The following is a 27,568-nucleotide window of genomic DNA, read 5'->3' on the forward strand; positions in this document are numbered from 1 at the left end:
GCAGGGACTTATCCCTTGCACGCTTCCCGTCAGGCCCACATTCCCAAGCGTCCACAATCTACATACGTACTGTACCTAATAGATATTTGCCCATCCACTCATTACGCTCACGGGAAGGGTGCAAGGGATAAGCCCTGCAGTCGCGATATACATCTGTGTCCTCGGTGGCTCAGATGGATAGAGCGTCTGCCATGTAAGCAGGAGATCTCGGGTACGAGTGCCGTTCGGGGCACACATTTTAAGCTGTCCCCATCGAGGTATATCAACAACACCGGTGGGCAACTGAGGGTTTCAATTAATTATCATTTGAAAATAAACAGAGTTTTGTTTCACCTGCTTCTATGTGCACCCTTATAGTCAGAATACGTCAAACAAATAATTCCTTGCTTTGTTTACACGTTAGCATTATCTAACGTACTCATAAAATACCTAGAACTGTCAAATTTCTACCATTGCTAAAAAGAAAAAGAAAACATGATACTCACAAGCATTTACCAAGTCTTCCAAAATCCACAGTCTTAAAAACCTCCTTTAATTATGTAAGCGCTTTGACAAAATATTATTCATCCGTGCATGATCGCCCATCGTAGCCATAATTTCTGGATCGACCTCTCTTATGCGTAATCTTCTCATTATACAGTTAGTGTATGAGCTCCCCGTCCGTCAACGCTTAGATAGGGCTCGTCAAACAAATATTAACATAATTTACCTCATGCAATTAAAAAAAAGCGCTGAGTAGTAATAGAGAAACAGCAGTGATTCCTTTCCACGTGTCTGATTTTCTACTGATAGAAGTAATATCCTGACTAATAAAGCATTAGAAAGAATAGTAAAGTTGTAGTAATACTGAGAATAGAAAATGTGAGTAGATGAGCACAAGTTTTAATCAGACAAGTATACGGCAATGGCTTCTTTCGCTTTCTGTGAACAAATATATAACTTAGTTCTCATCCCAGAATGCTGTCCTTCAGGATTAGACGCACTAAGCGCAATTTGTGAATGAATGAAATCGTCAGCATCAATTGAAATAACATTGAGGGAGGAAAAACTCTCTCTTCCATCTGCACACAAAACTAAAGTTCAGGATTTCCATATATACTAATTTATTATATTAATTCATTGCACCTATGAACTGAAGTGTCATCGTGCACTGGAATACCAACAAGACAGGAAAATCTATCGTCCATCAACACACAAAACTGAAGTGTTCGGCTTCTCTACTTACACTACGGTCAATCTAACCTAGGTCCAATACGGATTTTACGAGTAATTTATTGAGTAACCATCAGCCTTTTTTATAGATCACCACTACAAAACTTTCCGCACATTATCATTTATTTTCGTAATACGAGATTTATTCCACATCACCCCAAATTTATAATTTCTTTCTATGATAAGCATGGTAACTTTGTACCTTTTCCTTGTTTTGTGAGATCCTAACCCTTCAGCAGCACGGAAGAGCTACTAACTGATAAGATTCAGTTCGTCAGCTTCTCAGCCGATTTTGAAGGACTTACTGTGTTCTGATAAAGAATCAAATTTCTGATTTCATTTTTAAGGTACTTCATTTAATAGCTTACTTAAAAATATTTTCCAACCAATTTGACCTCCGTCTCATTCAAATTTAAATACCATAGAGTTGTACTGTGTCAACTATCCGTCACCTCATGCTTTTCAACTTTTATATTTTCTTCCTGCGTGTCTTGAAGAAAGTCCTGTATCTTCCTAGAAGATTGTAATATTCTAGATACCTTTTGGTACCAATTTCTACGCTTTGCTCACAGTTTTAGTGTTATTTTAGGCTATGTGCTTTGTATTTTTTTCTCAGTGTTATTATTTCATTATTGTGTCGTGCGACCCATGGGTTTTGTAAAAATATGAAGTTCGACATGCATGTGAAAAATAGGTCAATAGAATTCACGTTTAAAAGGAGAAAGACAAGAGGACATAGAAAATGATTTCACTCTCAAACACTAGAAAAAGTCAAATCATAGGAAAGATCACTCTCTAAGAAAGTAAAAATACAACTATGTTGGTAATTAATCTTTTATGTGGAAAAATCAACCGTTTATTGTCAAGCTGACATTAATGTAGGGAGTTGTAAAAATACTCTACATGCACAGTCTGTCATGGAAAAGACTGTGTTCACTCTTACCATTAAGAAAACCGGATGGTTGTTGTCCGTAACTTTCACATTGTGTGTACAATTTTTGGCAGTGAGTCTTGTTTAAACGTCTGGGGTTTTATACAAACTTCTTGAAGTTAACTCGAGATTTGCGCATGCCATATTACGTCTAGTTTTAATCCATGGCTGAAGAAAACTGTTGAGCATTGTAATTAATAAGTTTAACTCATTAGTCACAAAATGTTCACAAGGCGGAAGAAACCTTGGAAAGTGTATTTGAATGCTATACTGTCGAGTTGACGTATAACGCTGTGCGCAAGTGCACTGGAGCAGTAAACGCTGCTTCACAGAAAAGGGGAACTGAAACAGTTAAATAATGTTATGAAAAAAAGCGTTTAAATAAACTGAATTGTGTTATTTAATAGCAATAACTGCAATTTAAGAATACTAAAACTAAATTTATTTCTTGAAGGTAACATTTTGTACTTGAGCTCCATTTCTGTGAAAACATTTCTGCAGTCTCTTTGATAAAATATGCACGATTCCAAGACGAATTTCAAGAGGGGTTTCGACAGCTGCTTCTCGAATTCGAGCTTTCAGTTCTTTTGTTGTAACATTTCGACACCGATACATCTTGCTTTTAAGGTAACCCTACAAGAAGAAATCGCAAGCTGGTAGATCAATGGATGTGGGACGCCATGGAATGTCCGTTCCGCGAAATTATATGGTTGCCGCACAGGGAGCCATAGACATTCGTGCTGTGTGTGACGCTGATCAGTCTTGTTGAAACCAGCCTTTGGCAGCATCTTGTGGAAGTGTGTAGTTTATGCAGAACAAAAGTTGGTGACGTAACAATCCGATGTGACTGTAGTCGTAAGGCCATTCTCGTCCACAAAAAAATTATTATTATGCCGCATGATGATACAGCACACCACACCGTAAATTTCTTGCTCCGCAGTGGGTGTTCGTGTACCTGAGTAGGATTCCCCAGTGGCCAAAAACAAAAATTTCGTTTATTAACAAATCCATTAAGATATAAGGTCGTTTACAAACTCATTGTCATCGTTTATATTTCCAAGCATTCGTCCACAGAAATGTCATCTCATGAGGTGATCGTTAGGCTTTTGTTTTTGGACGATGTTCAACTTATATGGATGGTAATGTAAGTCCTGTACCAATATTCTTCGAACAATTGAAGTAAGCAACGGTAAAGGCGGTGGATGACGTCAGAGTGAACGATGTGGGCTTTTTCTGACAGCAACTCGAACAGTTTTGATATTGCCAGATATACCAACGATTCCCACCCGGCCTGTTAGTTTCTTTTTTATTACTGAACCGATTTCCTCAAAATCTACGTCTTAACTACGTGTGCTGATGGAACTTGATCATGGCGTCTTAAATAAAATGAAGTTGTGTAGAAATTCTCTACACACAGCTTCCACACTGTTGCTGTTTTCATAAAAAGCATTGAAGGCAAAAGAACGTTGCGCAGCATTCCTAGTATCTATGTCAACTAAATGGCAAAGTGGAGCGAGTTTGTTTTCATATGTTAGCGTTAACAATCGCCCAGAGCTCCAACACGATGTGTGTTTATCCCGTGGCAATATGTGGATGAAGCGTGAGCGCACTGCTCTGTATGGTGTGTCAATAATTGACACTAACGAAGCTTTGAGTATTCAAGTATCTATGTGCCAACATCCCTGCATGTGATGAAGATTTGTTGTTCAATAATGGAATGCTATCAGGAAGAGAGTTACGGAAATATTGACGTTGGAGCGACGTGTTTTTGTGTATTCAATCTCCAGTTAAATAGGTCACAAGAGAACCGAAGTTGTTTACACGAGTATGGATGAAATCAACATTAAGAGATAGTGTGTGCGTAGGTGGAAGGTGTCATGATATTTTATATGGATTCCGACATTCTGTACTTTAGTGAATAATATATAGAATACTTTTGCCTCTCTACGTTGAATGAAAATCGTTGAACTAATGAACATTTTATATCTCCAGATGGAGTTCTTCTCTCTCTTTCTTTCTTCCCTCTCTCTTTCTCTAACAGCTTAGGAGGTTTATTTATGTGACTATAATAAATTTTTGTTGCTCAGTTTAGTGTAAGGATTGCTATTCGACATTGTTTTAAGTTACTTTATAATGTGTTAATGACTATCTCAATGACAGGCAACCTGGCCATCTGTGTCACTGAATGCTCCCTCCAAAGTTCGCATGCGAAGAACGCTGTTAATGAATAAGTCATGAGAGTAATTATCCTTTCAAATTACCTGACACGTTCTTCCCGGGTGGCGTGTATCTCGCGATGAAACGTGCGGCATAACCTATACACAATGACGACCTAAAACGTTACGACCACTGTCCACTGCAAGATAGAACGCTGGCTGTTGGCATTGTGGGCACATGATGCGGTAAGGAAAGTGTGTAGGCGGCGCATAGAGTAGTGGGGAATCGTTCTAGCGAACATGTGGATCATTAAAAAAAATGGAGATATCCCTGGCCATGTTCATCTTGAGATGTCAGGCGCATGAAGAAACTGAAGTAATTCAAGGGCGACAAGTGAAACTTTGTGCCGTTCCGGGCTCGAACTCTGATTTTCTGCTTTAAGTGAGAGTTCACAGTTCACCTGAAGCTCTTCGGTTATCCGAGCACGCTTCACGGCCAGCCCAAATTTTCAACAAGCATACTACCTCCGTAGCGCTACCCGTTTCCATTTTGCTCGTTGCGTGCAGAATGTCGCATGTTTCCGGACTTACGGTGCATCCACACTGAAGATATGAAACGCCGTCAGGGCTTAGATATTACTGTTACTATTACATGATGAAACCACATACAGGCGACAAGGCGCTGGACATCCACGTCTTTTCACAGAACGTGGAGAACGGAGCTTATTAACTCTAAAGCAGGCTGACGCCGTTCTATGGCAGATTTGAGGACTGCTGGTGCAGACACAAGTTTCCGGAGCCCAACGTTCAACGCACATTGTTGAACAAAGGGCTGTGCAGCAGACGACCCCTACAATATCTGAGTTGTTCAAATAATATACGAATGACTGGAAAAAATTGAGGATGTGTTTGATGACGGTCAGTGTAGCTTTAGTAAGAGTGAAGGCACCAGTAGGGCAGTTTTGTTGTTGTGCTCGATAGTGGTGACCAGACTTAAGAAAATTCATGACACCTTCGTATGATTTGTCGACCTAGAAAAAGGATTCGACAACGTAAAAGTCGTACAAAATTTTTAAATTTCTCAGAAAAAGAGGTATAAAATTGTATTATGTGCGGTATATATGGGAACCAAGAGGAAACAATGACAATAGAAATCCAAGAGAGGAGTGCCCACATTAAAAAGAGCCTTAAGGTAACGATACGCTCTTTCTTCCTCACTTTTCAGTTTGTATATCGAAGGAACAGTGCCGAAAAAAGTGAAAAGAAAGTTTCAGAATTGATATTAAAATGCGGAAGTAAAAAATTACTAACCATAAGATTCGTTGATAACTTCGCTATTCCTGCCCTGAAGAAAGGAATGAACAGTGTAATGAACACAGAATACTGATTGAGATTAAACTGACGAAAATCAGTTATGAGATTAGCGATAAACTTAATACGAAAATAGGAGACCACGTATTGGTCGACGTGAAGGGATTCTGTTACCTTGGTAGTAAAGCAACATATGACGGACGAAAGAAGGAGGATATAGGAAGCATACAACCATCGGCAAAGACAGCAATTATCGTTTACGGAAATGTGCTAGAATCAAGCACGAACCTTCATTTGAGCAGGATATTTATGAGACTGTACTCTTCGAGCACAGCATTGGATAGAGTGTCATCGACAGATAACTTCGGGTGTGTACCAGGGATGTTTGTTAGGTCCCTTGCTGTTCATGTTTTATGTTGGTGATCTTGCGGACAGTATCAAGAGTAACCTCAGTCTTTTCGCAGATGATGCACTTATCCAAAACGAAGTACAGTCTGAGCAAAGTGGTACAAATACTCAGGCAGGACTTGATAAAATTTCAAAGTGGTGTAATGATTGGCAAAAGATCAGTCTTGGATAAAGCAGGTAGCAGACTTCGTTAATTTGTAGAATACTGGGGAAATGCTATCAGTCTAGAAAGGAGACTGCTTACGAATCACTCATCCAACCCATCCTAGAATATTGCTCAATTTTGTGGGATCCATACCAAACAAGATCAGCGGGGGACATTGAACGTATACAGAGAAGGACAGCACGAATGGTCAAAGGTTTGCTTGACCCGCACGTTTTACTTGTTTTTGTGCTTGTAAGACGAGCCCCTGTGTTAAATGTTTTTTTTTGCAGCTACTTTATTTTCGCTCAGCGTGGTACCATTTCCAGATTCTAGCTCCCGATCAGCTCAGTTGCTTTATTCTGGCTGTGAAAAATTAAGACGAAATAGTAACACTTGCGTTCCTATCCTATTTGTTCCGTAGATTGAATAACCAGAAAATTTAGAACATTCAGTCTGGACGTGAGCGAACTTGGCACCTTTACTCACTCAGGTTTTAGAGTATCATTTTTCGGCATTTCTGCCAATTGATGACAGGCCATGCCTGAGGAGGTAATGGTTGACCAGGATCTACGAGTAGGTACTCAGTTTGCATGCATCCGTTCTCATTCTCCCTATTTCATTCATTTGCATTGATTTGCCGTTAGTTTGTATGTTTTAAGTATGCATCTATACGGGAGGTACAGAGCTTTGCGGATGATCTGTATCTATATCTATATCCACATACATAATCCGCAAGCCACCATACGTTGCCTGGCGGAGGACCTCTACCACCACTGTAAGTCACTCCCTCTTATGTTCTGTCCGTAAATGCAGTGCGGGGAAAACCACTGTCTATTTACTTTCGTACGAGGTCTGATTTCTCTTAACTTGGTTTCGCGGTCCGTCCGAGAAATGCTGGTGGCAACGATACCATTCTGAAATCTGCCAAAAAAGTTGTTACTCGTGAAAAGAGTAACAGGGATTTGCATATGAGTTCAAGGAGCATTTCCGTAACAGTCGCGTGTTGATCGAACCAACTGGTAACAAATCTAGCAGCAGTCCTCTGAATTGTATCCATGCCTTCCTCTGATTCGACCTGGTGGTGATCTGAAACAACAGAGCAATACTCAAAAGTGGGTCACGCAAGTTTTCTGTACGCAGTTTCCTACATGAGGTACACTTTCCTACAATTCTCCCAATAAACCGAAGTCGACCATTCACCTTCCCTTCAACCGATCTTCCGTGCCCGTTCCATGTCGCATTATAACGTTACGCCTAGAATTAATTCAATGTAGCTGCGTGAAGCAGAACACCACTAATACTGTATTCCAACATACATGATTCTTTTTTCCTACTCTTCTACATTAACTTACGTTTTTCTTACGTTATGAGCAAGTACCATTCTTCACAACAAATGGAAATTCTATCAAAGTCACCCTGTATCCTCCTCCCGTCACACGGCGATAACGCTGTCCCTTACACTACAGCGTTATGAGCAAACAGCCGTTGATTTCTGCCCACCTTGTCAGGCCGTTAATGTATACAGAGAACGAGAGAGATCCTATCACTGACCTGAGGACCTACTCCGTATACTCAGTCCTTCGATAACAATCTGTGGTGTGGCACTGTGTCAAACGCTTTCTATAATTCTTAGGAATTATGGAGTCTATATATTGTCCTTTATCCACAGTTTGCAGGTATCGCGCAAGAAAATAACAAGCTGAATTTCTAGCGAGAGATGAATTCTATATCCGTGTTGATTTGATGATATAAGCTTCTCTCTATGGAAGAAATTTAAGATATTCGAACTGAGAATATGCTCAATAGTTCTGGAACAATTCCCAGTGAGGAATAACCCCTCCCCGCCCTTCCCCTACCCCTCCCCCTACCCACCGAACTATGTCCCGCAGAATAACATAATTTTGTATGTAGATTGAGTGATGAATATCGTCTGCCGAATGTTACGAATAGAATCGGAAGTAAAGAAGTAATAAATATAAACGTTATGGCTAACGCGGACATTTTACACCATGAAAAGCAAAGCTGTAGTAAGAAATAAACTTTTTTTCATTTAATCATTTTGTGGAAGTGTCAGCGAGGAAATGTTACGTGCAGATTTGAAATCCAATGTTCTCATTCTCAAATATTGGATGAATATAGCACGGGTGATTTCCACGCCCCGAGCTACGGTGACTCAAGACATATAAACAGTCCCTAATTGGAATATTTGACTTAATGTGTTAAACCTTCAATCAGATTATGGCTTCTAATGAGTAGATTCTGACAGTATTTGAAGCTGCTCCAATAAATCTATGAAATATTGAAAATTAAATTGTTGTTGCCCCTGGATTCAGTTAGACAGCCAAAGTGCAAGCAGAAACGGACCGTTCCCTCACTCAGCTGTTTAGTGACATTCAGGGGTTGGACAAAAATATGGATACACCCAAAACACAACATATTACCATGTCTAATACGGGACAGGAAATCTGTTGGCATTCAAAATTACTTCCAGTCGACTTGGAATGGATAAATACATGTCCTGTGTGGTTTTCAAGGGAATCTTTTATAAGTCTTCATGCAAAATATTGGCAAGTTCAGGTAAGGGTGATGGTAGTGGACAGCGATTACGCAACCCTCTCTCCAAAGTAGACATGGAAGAGTCAATATTATTGAGCTCTGGTGGCTGATGTGCTCACAAAATCACTTCTGGACGATGCGAGCTGGGTGAACAAAGGCCGTGTCGTCTCGGAAGGCCGCATCTGTATTGGGAATGGTCACGTGGTCCTTGGCAGTAATTCCACGTTGCAGGGTAACCATTTGGCCCTTGAAATACCAAGATATGGCTGCCCAAACATCACTGAGTCCAGCCATATTCCACTCTTGGGACGTGAACTCGCCATAAGTTGGAAACGTTGTGAAACTGTTCTCATCTAACCAAATGACATTCTTCCATTGCGCCGTAGTCCCGTTTTATGGCTTCTGCACCACGTTTCCTTGTTACAGGTATTTGCATCACTGATGAGTGGTTTTGGAATTCTCTACTTCTGGAGCTACCTTCGTGTTGTTTTGGTGCTGACAGCGTTCACAATTGCGACGTTCAGTTCTACAGTTAATTTTGCAGCAGTCATCTTCTTATTTCTCGTCTCGATTCTCTTCAATGACCGTCTGTCACGACCACTGAACGTACATTTTCGCCCGCCCGTGGTTTAGTGGATAATGTCTTCCCATTTACTGTGTACCCGGTATAAATATTCGTTACGGTACGTCTTGAAACACCAGACATTTGGGTTACCATGGTTACGGTAGCACCCACCGTACGAGGGCCAACAATTTGGTCAATTTCGAATTCACAGAGCTCCGACATGGTGCAGTCATAACCACATAGAACACTGTTCTGACCGCTGGTGACACCTGGGACCTATTGACGACACTGCACAGGCGCCTTTCATCATCAGGTGTTCCTGTTGTTGTGGTCTTCGGTTCAAAGACTGGTTTGATGCTGCTCTCTACGCTACTCTGCCGTGTGAGGCTCTTCATCTCCAAATATCTACTGCAACCTACATCCCTCTGAACCTGCTGACTGTATTCATCTCTTGGTCTCCCTGTGAGACACTTCCCTCTAATACTAAAGTATAGATCCCCTGATGTCTCAGAATGTGTCCTATCAATCGATTCCTTCTATTAGTTAAGTCGTGTCATAAATTTCTTGTCTCCCCCATTCTGTTCAGTACCTCTTGATTAGCTACGTGATCTATCCATTCAAACTTCAGCATTCTTCTGTAGCACGACATTTAAAAAGCTTCTATTCTCTTGTTCTCTTAAGTGTTTAACGTCCACGTTTCACTCTCATACATGGCTAAACTCCAGACAAATAGTTTTACAAAATACTTCCTAAACTTAAGATTATAACCGTTGTTAACAAATTTCTCTGCTTCAGAAACCCTTTTTTGCCTTTGCCAATCTGATTTTTTTATCTTCTCTACTTCAGTCATCATCCTTTATCTTGCTGCACAAAAAGCAAAACTCATCCACTATTTTCGCTGTTTCATTTCCTAATCTAATTCCCCCAGCATCATCTGATTTAATTAGACTACCCTCCATTATCCTAATTTTACATTTGTTGATATTCATCGTACAACCTGTTTTGAAGATGCTATCAGTTCTGTTCAGCTTCTCTTCCGAGTTCTTTGTTGTCTCTGACAAGAATTAGAATGTCATCGGCAAAACGCAAAGTTTTTATTTCTTCTCCCTGAACTTTAATTCCTGTTCAAACTTTGTTTTTACTCTCCCTTACTGCTTGCTCAGTGTACAGATTGAATAACATCGGGGATAGAGTACAACCCTGTCTCATTCCTTTCTCAACCAGTATTCCCCATTCATGGCCCTCGATTCTTATAAATGGCACCTGGTTTCTGTACAAGTTGCATATAGCCTTCCACTCCCTGCATTTTGCCCCTTCAGAATTTTAAAGAGAGTGTTCTAGTGTAAATAGTCAAAAGCTTTCTCTCGGCTTATAAGTGCTACAAACGTAGGTTTGCCTTGCGTTAACCTGTCTTCTACGATAAGTCATAGGGTCAGTACTGCCTCGCGGGTTCCTACATTTCTCTGGAGTACGAAATGGTCATCCCCAACATTGGCCTCTTTCTCCGTTTCTGTAAGGAATCAGTGTTAGTTTGAAATTATGACTTATTAAACTGACAGTTCGGTAAATTCCACTTCTGTCAGCAACTGCTTTCTTCTAAATTGGAATTATTACATTCAGATCAAGAAGATCAACCTACAAACTTCACTAGCATCTACGTTTATGTTAAAGCTCGCATTTTTCGCGGCATCTCCATATTTTTGTCCAACCACTGTGGATGCGCGGGGGTGTAGCCGCGCCGCAGAGTGGGAGGCTGCCGGCCTACCTGGAAGATGCGCCAGTAGAGCACGAGGATGACGGCGAGAGGCACGTAGAACGAGGAGGCGGTGGCGAAGACCTGGTAGCCGGGGTCCTGGCTCACCAGGCACTGCCGGTCCCTGGAGACGCGCGCGTCCCAGTCGGGGTCCTTCCAGCCCAGCATCGGCGCGATGCACACCAGGAAGGCGACCGCCCACACCGCCAAGATCATCAGCCCGATGCGGCGCGCCGTCCGCTGGTGGATGTAGTCGATGTTCGTCACCGCCCAGTACCTGCCGGCAGGCCGACCCGGCACTCTTAGAGGCAATCTGCCCGTCGTTTCCTTCGGTCGGATAACTCGGCGACAAGAAAGTAAGCAAGTAACACTTTGCTGATCTTTAAAAATGTAACACTCATTTTGCAAGTTCTATAGGTTAATTACCGTCCTTTGAAACTGTAATGTAAGTGTCATTAAGACCATTCGCGTTTCGCTTTATTCTAAAGTACTCTCAGTGCTCACTGTAAAAATACAGTTTTTTTCTTGCAATTTTGTTTGTTAGTATCATGAACAGTTCGCATGCTTTACTTACTACTATTAACAGTGTTAATTCTTATCGTTACTCACGGTTTTTGTTGTTTTACCTCATTATTATTGTTCTCCCTCGTGAACGTGATGGATTTTACCTCACAGTACTGTGACTTCACTAAATATATTCATCTTTCTGTGTTGTGAAGAGCAACTGTCGTCTTGCCGTTCGTCTGTTTTATTTTTTTACTGTGGCAGGCGTTCGTCTTTTGATTCTTTTGGTACTTGTGGGAACGTCTGCTATCGCCCTGAGCGCATTCATGTTATCCACCTAGAGAAAGAGGGATGGAGAGATAGAGAGACAGAGAGAGAGAGAGAGAGAGAGAGAGACAGAAAGAGAAAGAGATAGAGAGAGAGAGAGAGAGAGAGAGAGAGAGACAGAGACAGACACACGCTTAGTGCAATGAAAGTGCTGTGTGCTAAAATGAAACATATAAACATGGAAGAACAGCAAGAATGAATCAAAAGAACAAAAACCGGCGATTAGTGATAAGAATTAACTCTTTTTATAATAGTAAGTATAATAGTAACATGCGAAATGTTCATGATCCTAGCAACCAAAATTATAACTGAAAAAAGAACCTTACTGCTACAGTAACCACTGATGATGCTTTAGAATGAAGCGAAACGAGTCTGGTCTTAATAAGACATACATTATGTGAGACGTGTATATTTCTATTGTCTATTGTCAAACCAGAATTTATGAAAGATGTTTATATTTTATTAATAGGATTAAATAGCAATAATTAATATTTTTCATTTTTGAAATAATTGTGATAGTAGGGAATGTCTGCACCGAAGTATTGTTGGCGGGAGAGACCGCACATTGATATAATTTTAAAAAGGGCGGGAGAGACCGTTTATGGATACATTTTAAGAAAAGAGCGGGAAAGACCGCGCATTGACACATTTTGTAATAGTAGCAGCTATTGTCTGCACCAGAAAGCATTGTTGGCGGGAGAGACCGCACTTTAGCGTTCGTAGGAAGTCAGTAGTAGGCGAGATGTGAAGCGAGTCGGTAGCAGGTCTGAAGCGAGAGGTTGAGAGGAGCGGTGTGCCTGCCAGCCACCAGCTATGATTTACAAGAGATTATAAACAGATGTACAGAAACATCAGCTAACTATTATCATAAGAGGAACTAATATTATTGAATTTTTGTTGTTGTTGAGAAACTCAAGACTACTGAAGCTATGTTTGCGCATTGCTAGCTGTAAGATTATTGTAAAAAGTAAGTCCCATTTGCACGTTTGTAAAATCATTTCATTACCAACAGTAAATATTTGAAGAATCGTTTTCCGAATATAATTAATTTTTGCCACCAATATTGCATTACTGATTATAATCCATCCCAAAAACCATCAACGTAAAACTTTGCAAAATTTTATTGTTGTCAAGAAAAAGTTTAACTATGAATTATGTAATTTCAGTCAAATTAATTAAAGAATAACGTCAGCTTTGCTATTAAAGATAACGTCAGCTTTGGTAATAAATACAGCCACTTATTATGACAGCCCACCAGCAGCTAATAGAGTATAGTAAAACAGAGAAAGTATATTCATGTCGCAGTTCCATGTAGCAGTTAGATGGCGATCCAGTGACAGTAAAAAAGGTAAGGAACAATTTTGGGTTATTGGAGGTAACGACTAGGGCCACGACGACGACACATTCTATGTTTCGTCGAAATAAATAGCAAATCACTTTTAATAAGCAGCATTTAAATTTGTATGCAAAGATTGCACTTATTATTGAAAAAGAGAATTAATTTCAAACGGAAAATTTCATTTGTTATTATTAAGCAAGAGATAGAAATCCTGAGGGAAGGTTTTATAGGTTATTGTAGAAGGGAAGGTTGCGTAACAAAAGAGATATAGAGGAGACGGGAAGGTTTCAATTACAGTTCCAAAAAACGACAAATAATCTATACAAATTGTATATCTGCAACTATGGAAAACAATAGGCAAAAAAAAAAAAAAAAAAAAAAAACAAACAAACAAGGAAGACTTATTGTGTGTATAGAGTCTAGCAGGAAGAGTACATAATTAAATTTGTATGTACGTAGGGGTATACTAAGTGCGAAATTTAGTACAAACAGCTGCCAACTATGGCATCAACGGTGCCACCTTCACAGCTGTTTTCAAGTACTTCAGTAGAACTAACCAGTCCGCTGATCTGACTGCAATATTGATTCTCGTATGTAATGGTGTTCCGGTGTTTCGCACAAAGTAAAATTATCATTTGAGGAATGTTTCAACAAATCCAAGCACCGTTACAGTCTGCTGCATCAGCGTGAAATTTATCAGCAGCTTCTTCTGCAGAATCTGTCAGGGCATACTTCGTCCTGACGTGGTATAACGAAATTTATAAGTAGACGTGACATAATTTTATGTTCTTCCTGCAGTGTACTTCGTCATGAATTGGGATGACTTATGATGAATGGATGTCTTGGAATATAATAAAAATGGTACTTATAGGAAGCCAAAATATACACACATCAAAAAGTGTTTTGCACCACCGCGGTTCCGAGAAGTCCTGAAGGCAGACGTTGACTGTGGATATTGTATCACAGACACAGTCCCTTTGACTGTTCAGAGATGCCACTAAACCCGCCCAAAGATATAAAGAATCATGCATGAGCAGCGCCTGTTTGACGGAAGTGGCCCGACAGCCGATCAGTTCCAGTCATTCCACCGGGAAGGAGGTACATGACTCGTGTTGTCTGTAGTTCAACTATGCCTAGATGGTCAGTGCCGCGGTTCGATCGCGTCCGCATTGTTACTTTGTGCCAGGAAGGACTCTCAACAAGGGAAGTGTCCAGGCGTCTCGGAGTGAACCAAAGCGACGTTGTTCGGACATGGAGGAGATACAGAGAGACAGGAACTGTCGATGACATACGTCGCTCTGGCCGACCAAGGGATGGATGACCACTACCTACGGGTTATGTCTCGGACTAACCCTGACAGCAACGCCACCATCTTGAATAATGCTTTTCGTGCAGCCACACCACGTTGTGTTACGACTCAAACTGTGTTCGGAGGCAACCCGGCCAGGCTGAACGCCTTAGACACACTGTGCAACGAGTGTTCCAAAGTGGAGGTTCCCTGCTGTTTTGGGGTGGCATTGTTTGGGGCTGACGTACGCCGCTGGTGGTCATGGAAGGCGCCGTAACGGCTGTACGATACGTGAATACCATCCTCCGAACGAAAGTGCAACCATATCGACAGTATATTGGCGAGGCATTCGTTTTCAAAGACGACAATTCGCTCCCCCATCGTGAATATGTGGTGAATAACTTCCTTCAGGGTAACGAAATCGCTCGAATAGAGTGGCCATCATTTTCTCCAGACATGAACCCTATCGAACGTGACTGAGATAGATTGCAAAGAGCTGTTTATGGACGACGTGACCCACCAAGCACTCTGAGAGATCTACGTCGAATCGCCGATGAGGAGTGGGACAATCTGGACCAACAGTGCCTTGATGAACTTATGAATAGTATGCAACGACGAATACATCCATCAGTGGAAGAGGACGTGCTTCTAGGTATCAGAAGTACCGGTGTGTACAGAAATCTGGACCAGCCACCTATGAAGGTCTCGCTGTATGGTGGTACAACATGCAATGTGTGGTTTCCGTGAGATATAAAAAGGGTGGGGTGATGTTTATGTTGACCTCTATTCCAATCTTCTGTACAGGTTCCGGAACTCTCGGAACCGATGTGATGCAAAACTTTTTTCGATGTGTGTATTTGTTGAAGGGTAAAAGACGGCACTAAAAGTCAGTTTAGATTTTCCTTTCCCGTTTATTAGTCCGTAACTGTGTCGGCACATAAAGCTGAGAGAATGTTTTCGCCTGTCGGTGGAAGCACTATGTACCACTAATATCATGAAACAAACGGTGGGAGGATCAGAACATGACACAGCGTAAATTAAAATTTGTAGGCGGGAATTTCAAACTCTACAAAGAGCAACCTTCTTCTCACGGAACACACAGAGAGAAATTATTGTTCAGAAAATATTAAGTAATGTGGTAATTTTAAGTGGATCTTTAAATTGTTATTCTCTTCTGTGAATGAAGATTATTAAAAATAAATTATACCAGCAACCACGACATTTATGTATGAGTACATAGTTAAGCAATAGATTTTGATCAGTGAGTTTGCGACTATCAAAATATTGACATAAATGGCCGTATCTTTACATTGCATTGCCTTAGAAGCTTAAATTATTTACACAAGCAAGGGGCCGTAAGCCTTTTATTTGACGTAAATTTCAGATTGATAATTTTGCCCATTACTGAGAAAAAGGGGTTTGTTAGACGGACAGTAAATGGCATAAAACAAAATTTTATGTGAGATAATTACAAATTAACAGCTTTCCGATGTTTTCTTTACATTTAATGAAAACGTTGCTTCTTGCCAAATTTTGCTTCTATAGGGCAACAATAAGTACCCTGGTAGAATTTTGCACAGAGCACAACTTAATCATAGCTAACACTTGGTTCAAGAATCATAAAAGAAGGCTGTATACATGGAAGAAGCCTGGAGATACTGACAGGTTTCAGATAGATTATATAATGGTAAGACAGAGATTTTGGAACCAGGTTTTAAATTGTAAGACATTTCCAGGGGCAGATGTGGACTCTGACCAGAATCTATTGGCTATGACCTGTAGATTAAAACTGAAGAAACTGCAAAAAGGTGGGAATTTAAGGAGATGAGACCTGGATAAACTGGCTAAACCAGAGGTTGTACAGATTTTCAGGGAGTGCATAAGGGAACAGTTGACAGGAATGGGGGAAAGAAATACAGTAGAAGAAGAATGGGTAGCTTTGAGGGATGAAGTAGTGAAGGCAGCAGAGGATCAAGTAGGTAAAAAGACGAGGACTAGTAGAAATCCTTGTGTAACAGAAGAAATATCGAATTTAATTGATGAAAGGAGAAAATATAAAAATGTAGTAAATGAAGCAGGCAAAAAGGAATACAAACGTCTCAAAAGTGAGATCGACAGGAAGTGCAAAATGGCTAAGCAGGGGTGGCTAGAGGACAAATGTAAAGATGTAGAGGCTTATGTCTCTGGGGGTAAGATAGATACTGCCTACAGTAAAATTAAAGAGACTTTTGGAGATACGAGAACCACTTGCATGAACATCAAGAGCTCAGATGGAAACCCAGTTCTAAGCAAAGAAGGGAAAGCAGAAAGGTGGAAGGAGCATATAGAGCCTCTATACAGGGTGATGTACTTGAGGACAATATTATGGAAATGGAAGAGGATGTAGATGAAGATGAAATGGGAGATACGATACTGCTCGAAGAGTTTGACAGAGCACTGAAGGACCTGAGTCGAAACAAGGTCCCCGGAGTAGACAACATTCCATTGGAACTACTGACGGCCTTGGGAGAGCCAGTCCTGACAAAACTCTACCATCTGGTGAGCAAGATGTATGAAACAGGCGAAATACCCTCAGACTTCAAGAAGAATATAATAATTCCAATCCGAAAGAAAGCAGGTGTTGACAGATTTGAAAATTACCGAACTATCAATTTAATAAGTCACAGCCGCAAAATACTAACGCGAATTCTTTACAGACGAATGGAAAAACTAATAGAAGCCGACCTCGGGGAAAATCAGTTTGGATTTCGTAGAAATGTTGGAACACGTGAAGCAATACTGTCCCTACGACTTATCTTAGAAGCTAGATTAAGGAAGGGCAAACCTACATTTCTAGCATTTGTAGACTTAGAGAAAGCTTTTGACAATGTTGACTGGAATACTCTCAAATTCTGAAGGTGACAGGGGTAAAATACAGAGAGCGAAAGGCTATTTACAATTTGTACAAAAACCAGATGGCAGTTATAAGAGTCGAGGGACATGAAAGGGAAGCAGTGGTTGGGAAGGGAGTGAGACAGGGTTGTAGTCTCTCCCCGATGTTATTCAATCTGTATATTGAGCAAGCAGTGAAGGAAACAAAAGAAAAATTCGGAGCAGGTATTAAAATCCATGGTGAAGAAATAAAATCTTTGAGGTTCGCCGATGACACTGTAAATCCGTCAGAGACAGCAAAGGACTTGGAAGCGCAGTTGAACGGAATGGATAGTGTCTTGAAAGGAGGATATAAGATGAACATCAACAAAAGCAAAACGAGGATAATGGAATGTAGTCGAATTAAGTCGAGTGATGCTGAGGGAATTAGATTAGGAAATGAAACACTTAAAGTAGTAGAGGAGTTTTGCTATTTGGGGAGCAAAATAACTGATGATGGTCGAAGTAGAGAGGATACAAAATGTAGACTGGCAATGGCAAGGAAAGCGTTTCTGAAGAAGAGAAATTTGTTAACATCGAGTATAGATTTAAGTGTCAGGAAGTCATTTCTGAAAGTATACTTGGAAGGCGAGACAGCATTGGTCGTATTTTTTTGTTTTATTAAACGCAAAATCGTTTTTCGGTCACTTAGTGACCATCTTCAGTGCTAGAAGTTAAAAATTATATCACATTACGATCAGAGAGTATAAAACAGAAAATCACCACAAACCTGCATATGAACATAACAGTTGGTAGGAACATACCTGTAATATATAATTTAAATTGGTAGGCACTGGTGTCAACAAGCTTACAGCGATCACATAAACTGAGGCCGCTGTTTACATGCACTTGTTCAGCAGACCTCGGTGTGACAGGGCTTGGCACACCGAGGTCTGCTGAACAAGTGCATGTAAACAGCGGCCTCAGTTTATGTGATCGCTGTAAGCTTGTTGACACCAGTGCCTACCAATTTAAATTATATATTACAGGTATGTTCCTACCGACTGTTATGTTCATATGCAGGTGTAGTTGTGATTTTCTGTTTTATACTCTCTGATCGTAGTGTGAAATAATTTTTAACTTCTAGCACTGAAGATGGTCACTAAGTGACCGAAAATCGATTTTGCGTTTAATAAAACAAAAAAATACGACCAATACTGTCTCTCCTTCCAAGTATATCCATTATATGGTCGTGGTGCACAGGACCCTCCATGGAGTCGCCAATCAATAATTTCTGAAAGTATTTGTATGGAGTGTAGCCATGTATGGAAGTGAAACATGGACGATAAATAGTTTGGAAAAGAAGAGACTAGAAACTTTCGAAATGCGGTGCTACAGGAGAATGCTGAAGATTAGATGGGTAGATCACATAACTAATGATGAAGTATTGAATAGGATTGGGGAGAAGAGAAGTTTGTGGCACAACTTGACTAGAAGAAGGGATCGGTTGGTAGGACATGTTCTGAGGCATCAAGGGATTACCAATTTAGTGTTGGAGGGCAGTGTGGAGGGTAAAAATCGTAGAGGGAGACCAAGAGATGAATACACTAAGCAGATTCAGAAGGATGTAGGTTGCAGTAGGTACTGGGAGATGAAGAAGCTTGCACAGGATAGAGTGGCATAGAGAGCTGCATCAAACCAGTCTCAGGACTGAAGATCACAACAGCAACAACAAGGTTTTCATGAATGAGTTTGCCAATATCAAAACATGTGACACAAATTGCAGTATCTTTTGAATGGATTAACGTAAAAGCTTCAATTTTTTACAGAATCGAGTGATCCCTTAGTACCTGACACAAATTTCAGCTGAAAAAAGAGGTCTTAACAGACAGACAATAAATTGAAAAATAAATATTTTTTATGAGTTACAATTACAACTTAACAACTTTTAGATTTTTTCCTTTAATTATACTGTTAGACCTTGCTTCTGGCCAATTTTCATGATCTTAGGTTGTCAGGAAGTACCATATACACTATGCGATCAAAATTATCCGGAAACCTGGCTGAAAATGACTTACGAGTTCGTGGCGCCCTCCATCGGTAGTGCTGGAATTCAATATGGTGTTGGCCCGCCCTTAACCTTGATGACAGCTTCCACTCTTCCAGGCATAATTGATGCTAGAAGGTTTCTAGGATAATGGCAGCCCATTCTTCTCGGAGTGCTGCACTGAGGAGAGGTATCGATGTCGGTCGGTGAGGCCTGCACGAAGTTGGCGTTCCAAAATATCCCAAAGGTGTTTTATAGGATTCAATCAGGACTCTGTGCAGGGCAGTCCACTACAGGAATGTTGTTGTCGTGTAACCTCTCCTCCACAGGCCTTGCACTAGGAACAGGTGCACGATCGTTTGAAAGATGCAGTCGCCTTCCCCGAATTGCTCTTCAATAGTGGGAAGCAAGAAGGTGCTTAAAACATCAATGTACGCCTGTGCTGTGATAGTGCAAGCCCCCTCCATGAAAAACTCAACAACACCATCGCCTCCGAATTTTACTGTTGGCACTACACACGCTGGCAGATGATGTTCACCGGGCATTCGCCATACCCACACCCTGCCATCAGATCGCGACGTTGTGTACCATGATTCGTCACTCCACGCAACGTTTTATCGCTGTTCAATCATCCAATGTTTACGCTTCTTACACCAAACGAGGCGTCGTTTGGCATTTACCGGCGTCATGTGTGGATTATGAGCAACCGCTCGACCATGAAATCCAAGTTTTCTCACCTCCCGCCTAACTGTCATAGTACTTGCAGCGGATCATGATGCAGTTTAGAATTCCTGTGTGATTGTCTGGATAGATGTCTACCTGTTACACATTACGACCCTCTTCAACTGTCGGCGGTCTCTGTCTGTCAACAGCCGAGGTCCGCCTGTATGGTTATGTGCTGTAGTGTCCTTTCAAGTTCCCACTTCATTATCACATCGGAAACAGTGGATCTAGGGATGTTTAGGAGTGTGGAAATCTCGCGTACAGTCGTATGACACAAGTGGCACCCAATCACGTTCGAGTCTGTGATTTCAGCGGAGCGCCCCTTTCTGCTCTCTCGTGATGTCTAATGACTACTGAGGTCGCTGATATGGATTACCTGGAAGTAGGTGGCAGCACAATGCACTTAATATGAAAAATGTATGTTTTTGGTGGTGTCTGGATACTTTTGATCACGTAGTGTAGGTTACGACGAGTGAGTTTGCGAGTATCGGAATATGTGATATTTGATTGTATTTACTTAGAACCGCAAATTTTTCACTCCATCAAGCGAATGCGTCCTTTGGTATGTGACTTAAATTTTGGCTTGATATCTCTTCCCGTTCCTGATATAAAAGTGTCTTGACTATCGGACAAACAGCCGGCCGCGGTGGCCGTGCGGTTCTGGCGCTGCAGTCCGGAGCCGCGGGACTGCTACGGTCGCAGGTTCGAATCCTGCCTCGGGCATCTGTGTGTGATGTCCTTAGGTTAGTTAGGTTTAAGTAGTTCTAAGTTCTAGGGGACTTATGACCTAAGATGTTGAGTCCCATAGTGCTCAGAGCCATTTGAACCATTTTTATCGGACAAACAGACAGACAGACAACAAAGTGTTTCTGTAAGAGTTCCAGTTTTAGCGATTGAGGTACAGAACCCTAAGAAGAAATAATATGAACAGGAAAAATGAACTTCTCCTTTCTCCGTCCAAAACAGGCCTGTAAAAGCCCACTGGTAGTGACGGACCGTCGTGTCATCCTCAGGCGATAGGCGTCACTGGATGCTGATACGGAGAGGCATGTGTTCTACATATCGCTCATCTTGCCGTTGTCAGTTTTCGTTCCTGGAGCCGTTACTTTCCTGTCAAGTAGCTCCTGAACTGGCCTCGCACTGGCTGAGTGCACCGCTGTAGGCAACAGCGCTCAGCAGACCCGGACACTCATCCATCCAAGTGTCAGCCTAGCCCGGCAGCGCTAAACTTCGGTGATCTGGTGGGAACCGGTGTTACCGCTGCGGCAAGGCCGTTGGCAAAAATGAAATGCCACTGTTAAAATTCTCAATACGTATGTTTGTAAGTCTGACTGAAGTTCAATCTGAAACTGTTTCTATCTTACGTTCTTTTTCAACTTAAATGTGAAGGTATTGCAGTGACTGTGTTATTCTTATAACGTAGCAAGATTCCTTTGGAGATGCATGCATGTCTAAAGGAACAGGCACTGCGGCGACTACAGCCGTTATGAAATACATTAGATGTGTTCGCAATTGCGAATACGGACAACCATCAGCTTTAGAATGGAATTACGACAGTGAAAATTTGTGCCGGACCGGGACTCAAACCCGGGATTCCCGCTTATCGCTAGCGGTCGCCGTACTGTTTGGCTATCCATGTACGACTCACGGCTAGACCAAAATTTCCATAAGTCGTGACCCATGGGTCTACTGTGAATCGTGCACAGGTAGCCAAATGGGCAGCAGTTGGTCTTGACACCAGCCTATAGAAGTTCGTGTTCCACCACAGCGAGGATCTACATCTACATCTACATCTATACTCCGCGAGCCACCTTACGGTGTGTGGCGGAGGGTACTTATTGTACCACTATCTGATCCCCCCTTCCCTGTTCCATTCACGAATTGTGCGTGGGAAGAACGACTGCTTGTAAGTCTCCGTATTTGCTCTAATTTCTCGGATCTTTTCGTTGTGATCATTACGCGAGATATATGTGGGCGGTAGTAATATGTTGCCCATCTCTTCCCGGAATGTGCTCTCTCGTAATTTCGATAATAAACCTCTCCGTATTGCGTAACGCCTTTCTTGAAGTGTCCGCCACTGGAGCTTGTTCAGCATCTCCGTAACGCTCTCGCGCTGACTAAATGTCCCCATGACGAATCGCGCTGCTTTTCGCTGGATCATGTCTATTTCTTCTATTAATCCAACCTGGTAAGGGTCCCATACTGATGAGCAATACTCAAGAATCGGACGAACAAGCGTTTTGTAAGCTACTTCTTTCGTCGATGAGTCACATTTTCTTAGAATTCTTCCTATGAATCTCAACCTGGCGCCTGCTTTTCCCACTATTTGTTTTATGTGATCATTCCACTTCAGATCGCTCCGGATAGTAACTCCTAAGTATTTTACGGTCGTTACCGCTTCCAATGATTTACCACCTATGGCATAATCGTACTGTAATGGATTTCTGCCCCTATGTATGCGCATTATATTACATTTATCTACGTTTAGGGAAAGCTGCCAGCTGTCGCACCATGCATTAATCCTCTGCAGGTCCTCCTGGAGTACGTACGAGTCTTCTGATGTTGCTACTTTCTTGTAGACAACCGTGTCATCTGCAAATAGCCTCACGGAGCTACCGATGTTGTCAACTAAGTCATTTATGTATATTGTAAACAATAAAGGTCCTATCACGCTTCCCTGCGGTACTCCCGAAATTACCTCTACATCTGCAGATTTTGAACCGTTAAGAATGACATGTTGTGTTCTTTCTTCTAGGAAATCCTGAATCCAATCACAAACCTGGTCCGATATTCCGTAAGCTCGTATTTTTTTCACTAAACGTAAGTGCGGAACCGTATCAAATGCCTTCCTGAAGTCCAGGAATACGGCATCAATCTGCTCGCCAGTGTCTACGGCACTGTGAATTTCTTGGGCAAATAGGGCGAGCTGAGTTTCACATGATCTCTGTTTGCGGAATCCATGTTGGTTATGATGAAGGAGATTTGTATTATCTAAGAACGTCATAATACGAGAACACAAAACATGTTCCATTATTCTACAACAGATTGACCTAAGCGAAATAGGCCTATAATTATTCGCATCTGATTTATGACCCTTCTTCAAAATGGGAACGACCTGCGCTTTCTTCCAGTCGCTAGGTACTTTACGTTCTTCCAGCGATCTACGATAAATTGCTGATAGAAAGGGGGCAAGTTCTTTAGCATAATCACTGTAGAATCTTAAGGGTATCTCGTCTGGTCCGGATGCTTTTCCGCTACTAAGTGATAGCAGTTGTTTTTCAATTCCGATATCGTTTATTTCAATATTTTCCATTTTGGCGTCCGTGCGACGGCTGAAGTCAGGGACCGTGTTACGATTTTCCGCAGTGAAACAGTTTCGGAACACTGAATTCAGTATTTCTGCCTTTCTTCGGTCATCCTCTGTTTCGGTGCCATCGTGGTCAACGAGTGACTGAATAGGGGATTTAGATCCGCTTACCGATTTTACATATGACCAAAACTTTTTAGGGTTCTTGTTTAGATTGTTTGCCAATGTTTTATGTTCGAATTCGTTGAATGCTTCTCTCATTGCTCTCTTTACGCTCTTTTTCGCTTCGTTCAGCTTTTCCTTATCAGCTATGATTCGACTACTCTTAAACCTATGATGAAGCTTTCTTTGTTTCCGTAGTACCTTTCGTACATGATTGTTATACCACGGTGGATCTTTCCCCTCGCTTTGGACCTTAGTCGGTACGAACTTATCTAAGGCGTACTGGACGATGTTTCTGAATTTTTTCCATTTTTGTTCCACATCCTCTTCCTCAGAAATGAACGTTTGATGGTGGTCACTCAGATATTCTGCGATTTGTGCCCTATCACTCTTGTTAAGCAAATATATTTTCCTTCCTTTCTTGGCATTTCTTATTACACTTGTAGTCATTGATGCAACCACTGACTTATGATCACTGATACCCTCTTCTACATTCACGGAGTCGAAAAGTTCCGGTCTATTTGTTGCTATGAGGTCTAAAACGTTAGCTTCACGAGTTGGTTCTCTAACTATCTGCTCGAAGCAATTCTCGGACAAGGCAGTCAGGATAATGTCACAAGAGTCTCTGTCCCTGGCTGCAGTTCTGATTGTGTGACTATCCCATTCTATACCTGGTAGATTGAAGTCTCTCCCTATTACAATAGTATGATCACGAAACTTCTTCACGACGTTCTGCAGGTTCTCTCTGAGGCGCTCAACTACTACGGTTGCTGATGCAGGTGGTCTATAGAAGCATCCGACTATCATATCTGACCCACCTTTGATACTTAACTTAACCCAGATTATTTCACATTCGCATTCGCTAATAACTTCACTGGATATTATTGAATTCTTTACTGCTATAAATACTCCTCCACCATTGGCGTTTATCCTATCCTTGCGGTATATATTCCATTCTGTGTCTAGGATTTCGTTACTGTTCACTTCCGGTTTTAACCAACTTTCCGTTCCTAATACTATATGCGCACTATTTCCTTCAATAAGAGATACTAATTCAGGAACCTTGCCCTGGATACTCCTGCAGTTTACCAATATTACGTTGACTTTTCCTGTTTTTGGTCTCTGAGGACGGACGTTCTTTATCAACGATGATAATGTCCTCTCTGGTAAGCCGTCAGGTATTTTATCGTTTCGCCCAAGGGGGGGTCCCTCTAACCTAAAAAACCCCCGTGTGCACGCCACACGTACTCTGCTACCCTAGTAGCTGCTTCCGGTGTGTAGTGCACGCCTGACCTGTCTAGGGGGGCCCTACAGTTCTCCACCCAATAACGGAGGTCGATGAATTTGCAACCATTATAGTCGCAGAGTCGTCTGAGCCTCTGGTTTAGACCCTCCACACGGCTCCAAACCAGAGGACCGAGATCGACTCTGGGCACTATGCTGCAGATATTAAGCTCAGCTTGCACTCCCCGTGCGATGCTGGTTGTCTTCACCAAATCAGCCAGCCGCCGGAAGGAACCAAGGATGGCCTCAGAACCCAAGCGGCAGGCGTCATTCGTTCCGACATGTGCTACTATCTGCAGCCGGTCACACCCAGTGCGTTCAATAGCTGCCGGAAGGGCCTCCTCCACATTACGGACGAGACCCCCCGGCAAGCACACCGAGTGCACACTGGCATTCTTCCCCGACCTACCCGCTATTTTCCTAAGGGTGCCGGTGCTGACGCGGTGCTGGTGATGTACGGCGCCCTGATGCCACGTGGATTGACCTGTGCCTGCCGCTAGTACAGCTGGTGACCCTTTTGCGCAGCCGGCCGGTGTGGCCGTGCGGTTCTAGGCGCTTCAGTCTGGAACCGCGTGACCGCTACGGTCGCAGGTTCGAATCCTGCCTCGGGCATGGATGTGTGTGATGTCCTTAGGTTAGTTAGGTTTAATTAGTTCTAAGTTCTAGGCGACTGATGACCCCAGAAGTTAAGTCGCATAGTGCTCAGAGCCATTTGAACCATTTGAACCCTTTTGCGCAGTGAGAGACGTGGTGTTGTCAGCCAGCTGCTGGACGCTGCCATCGATGCCAACTGGATCTCGGCAGCTGTTCATGCTGATGAAGATATGAGCAGACCCCGACGCATCAAGCATTTCATCGTTCCGGGAAATTATTCTGAACTCTTTCTAGAAGGAACCATTGAGGACAGGACAAAGCGCTGCATACAGGCATTGGAAGTGGACAAAAACAAGCACACCGCCTTTTTGGTCAGTCACCTGAACACTAACTGCGCAGATGGTACCAAATTTACAATGAGAGACAACTGAACAATCAGACTCTGGCATGCACACCATGAAAGATTTACTCCCCTCCCCCCCCCCCCCCACCTCTTCCCATGAGGCATCTCATGAACAACGACTAACAAGATAACAACCCCAAGAAAAAAAAAGAGAATGATAAGGCCGCCGCTCGCGATAAGCGGAAAATGCGGATTCGAGTCCCAGTCCGGCGCAAATTTTCACTGCCGTCATTCCATTCTACAGCTGATGGTTGTCCTTATTCGTATTTGCGAATACATTTAATGAAAATGAGAAGAATCTTTCGAAATATTAACCTACTTCCAAAATTACTTTAATCTTTTTTGTAACACAATTGTCCAAGCAAACTGAAATGCTCATTTTTTTTTTACATATGAAGCACTGATGAGTCACATGTTATCAAGGCTGATGAAGTCTAATCGATTATCTTAATTATTAATTGCGAAAAGTAAACAAAAATTTGAGATATACTTTTTCAGGACACTTGGCGCAGTTCAATCTTGGCTGTGAAGAATGCTTCACGGTTTCCATCATTTTGCATCTTCGTGGTCGGATATTCGGAAAAAAGCTACAGCGATTATAACAACCTTAGATATATTACATTACTATTGTATTTTTAATTGCTGATGGATTTGCAGCTTTGGAACCGGAACATTAACCATATGTGTTACAGTGTTAACAAACCCGCCAGGTCAGCCGAGCGCGCTAACGCGCTGCTTCCTGGACTCGTGTAGGCGCGCCGGCCCCGAATTGGATCCGCCCGGCGGATTAACGACGAGGGCCGGTGTGTCGGCCAACCTGGATGTGGTTTTTAGGCGGTTTTCCACATCCCCTAGGTGAATACTGGGCTGGTCCCCACGTCCCGCCTCAGTTACACGGCTCGCAGACATCTGAACACTTTCGCACTATTCCATGGATTACAGGAGTCGCAGACCTTTTGGGTACACTAATTCCTTTCCAGGGGGGTACGGGATAGCGGCAGAACGGGCATCCGGCCACCCCTTCAACTAACATTGCCACATCCGATTAACGATGCCGACCCTGCGTATCCGCGGGAAAACGGCACAACTAAAAGAAAGAAAAGTGTTAACAACTGAGCCACAGCCAACAGTCATTTTATGGAACGTCTGTTAGGAGACCTTTGTCTGCATCTTGATCTCCAGTGAAACCGTAAATATACACTTAGCACTTGCTAACAGGGACTCTATTGATTTGGCTTATGTGCCTAACGAAGAGTTCTAACAAAGAGTATTACCAAGTTGTATTAACACTTGTTTTCATTGACGGGGATCCTGAGGGGCACTAGGTAACAGCAGGGATTGTTACGACTCTGTCTTGTTTCAGAAGGGACCCAATGAAATCTTAATGAGGCGTCCGGTACGTGGTAGTTTCCTGTGCCCATATGACCATGCTGAAACCCATAGAACCGACCACTTAAAAGAGCTTTCAAGAAACAATGTATTGTGCATGTTTGGAAGTTGTCACCTGACCGCGTTACTTCAGTTAAGCGGGGAAAAATAGCTTTAGAAAATATTCAATACCAGATTCCACTATTCAGTAACATTATGTTGGCTAAAAAAAGTTTCTCACCTATATGAAGACCTGAATCGGTATGAATTCTTATTATCGAGGGATTTTCTTGAAGTGAATGATTGCGTAAATTTGTCGTCTCACACAATAGTAA

At 42.1% G+C, this 27,568-nt stretch overlaps 1 protein-coding gene across 1 annotated transcript in view; it reads right to left on the bottom strand.

Moving 5' to 3' along the window:
• The window catches only part of LOC124607398 (5-hydroxytryptamine receptor-like), a 178,384-nt gene that overhangs the window by 44,686 nt on the left and 106,130 nt on the right, over nt 1–27,568 (bottom strand). Inside the window, exon 2 of the mRNA XM_047139720.1 lies at nt 11,050–11,314. Within this exon, the coding sequence (XP_046995676.1) occupies nt 11,050–11,314 (265 nt within the window). The remainder of the gene's footprint in view (nt 1–11,049; nt 11,315–27,568) is intronic.

The sequence above is a fragment of the Schistocerca americana genome, chromosome 3, assembly GCF_021461395.2.
Source record: "Schistocerca americana isolate TAMUIC-IGC-003095 chromosome 3, iqSchAmer2.1, whole genome shotgun sequence".
In the NCBI taxonomy this organism is placed as follows: domain Eukaryota; kingdom Metazoa; phylum Arthropoda; class Insecta; order Orthoptera; family Acrididae; genus Schistocerca; species Schistocerca americana.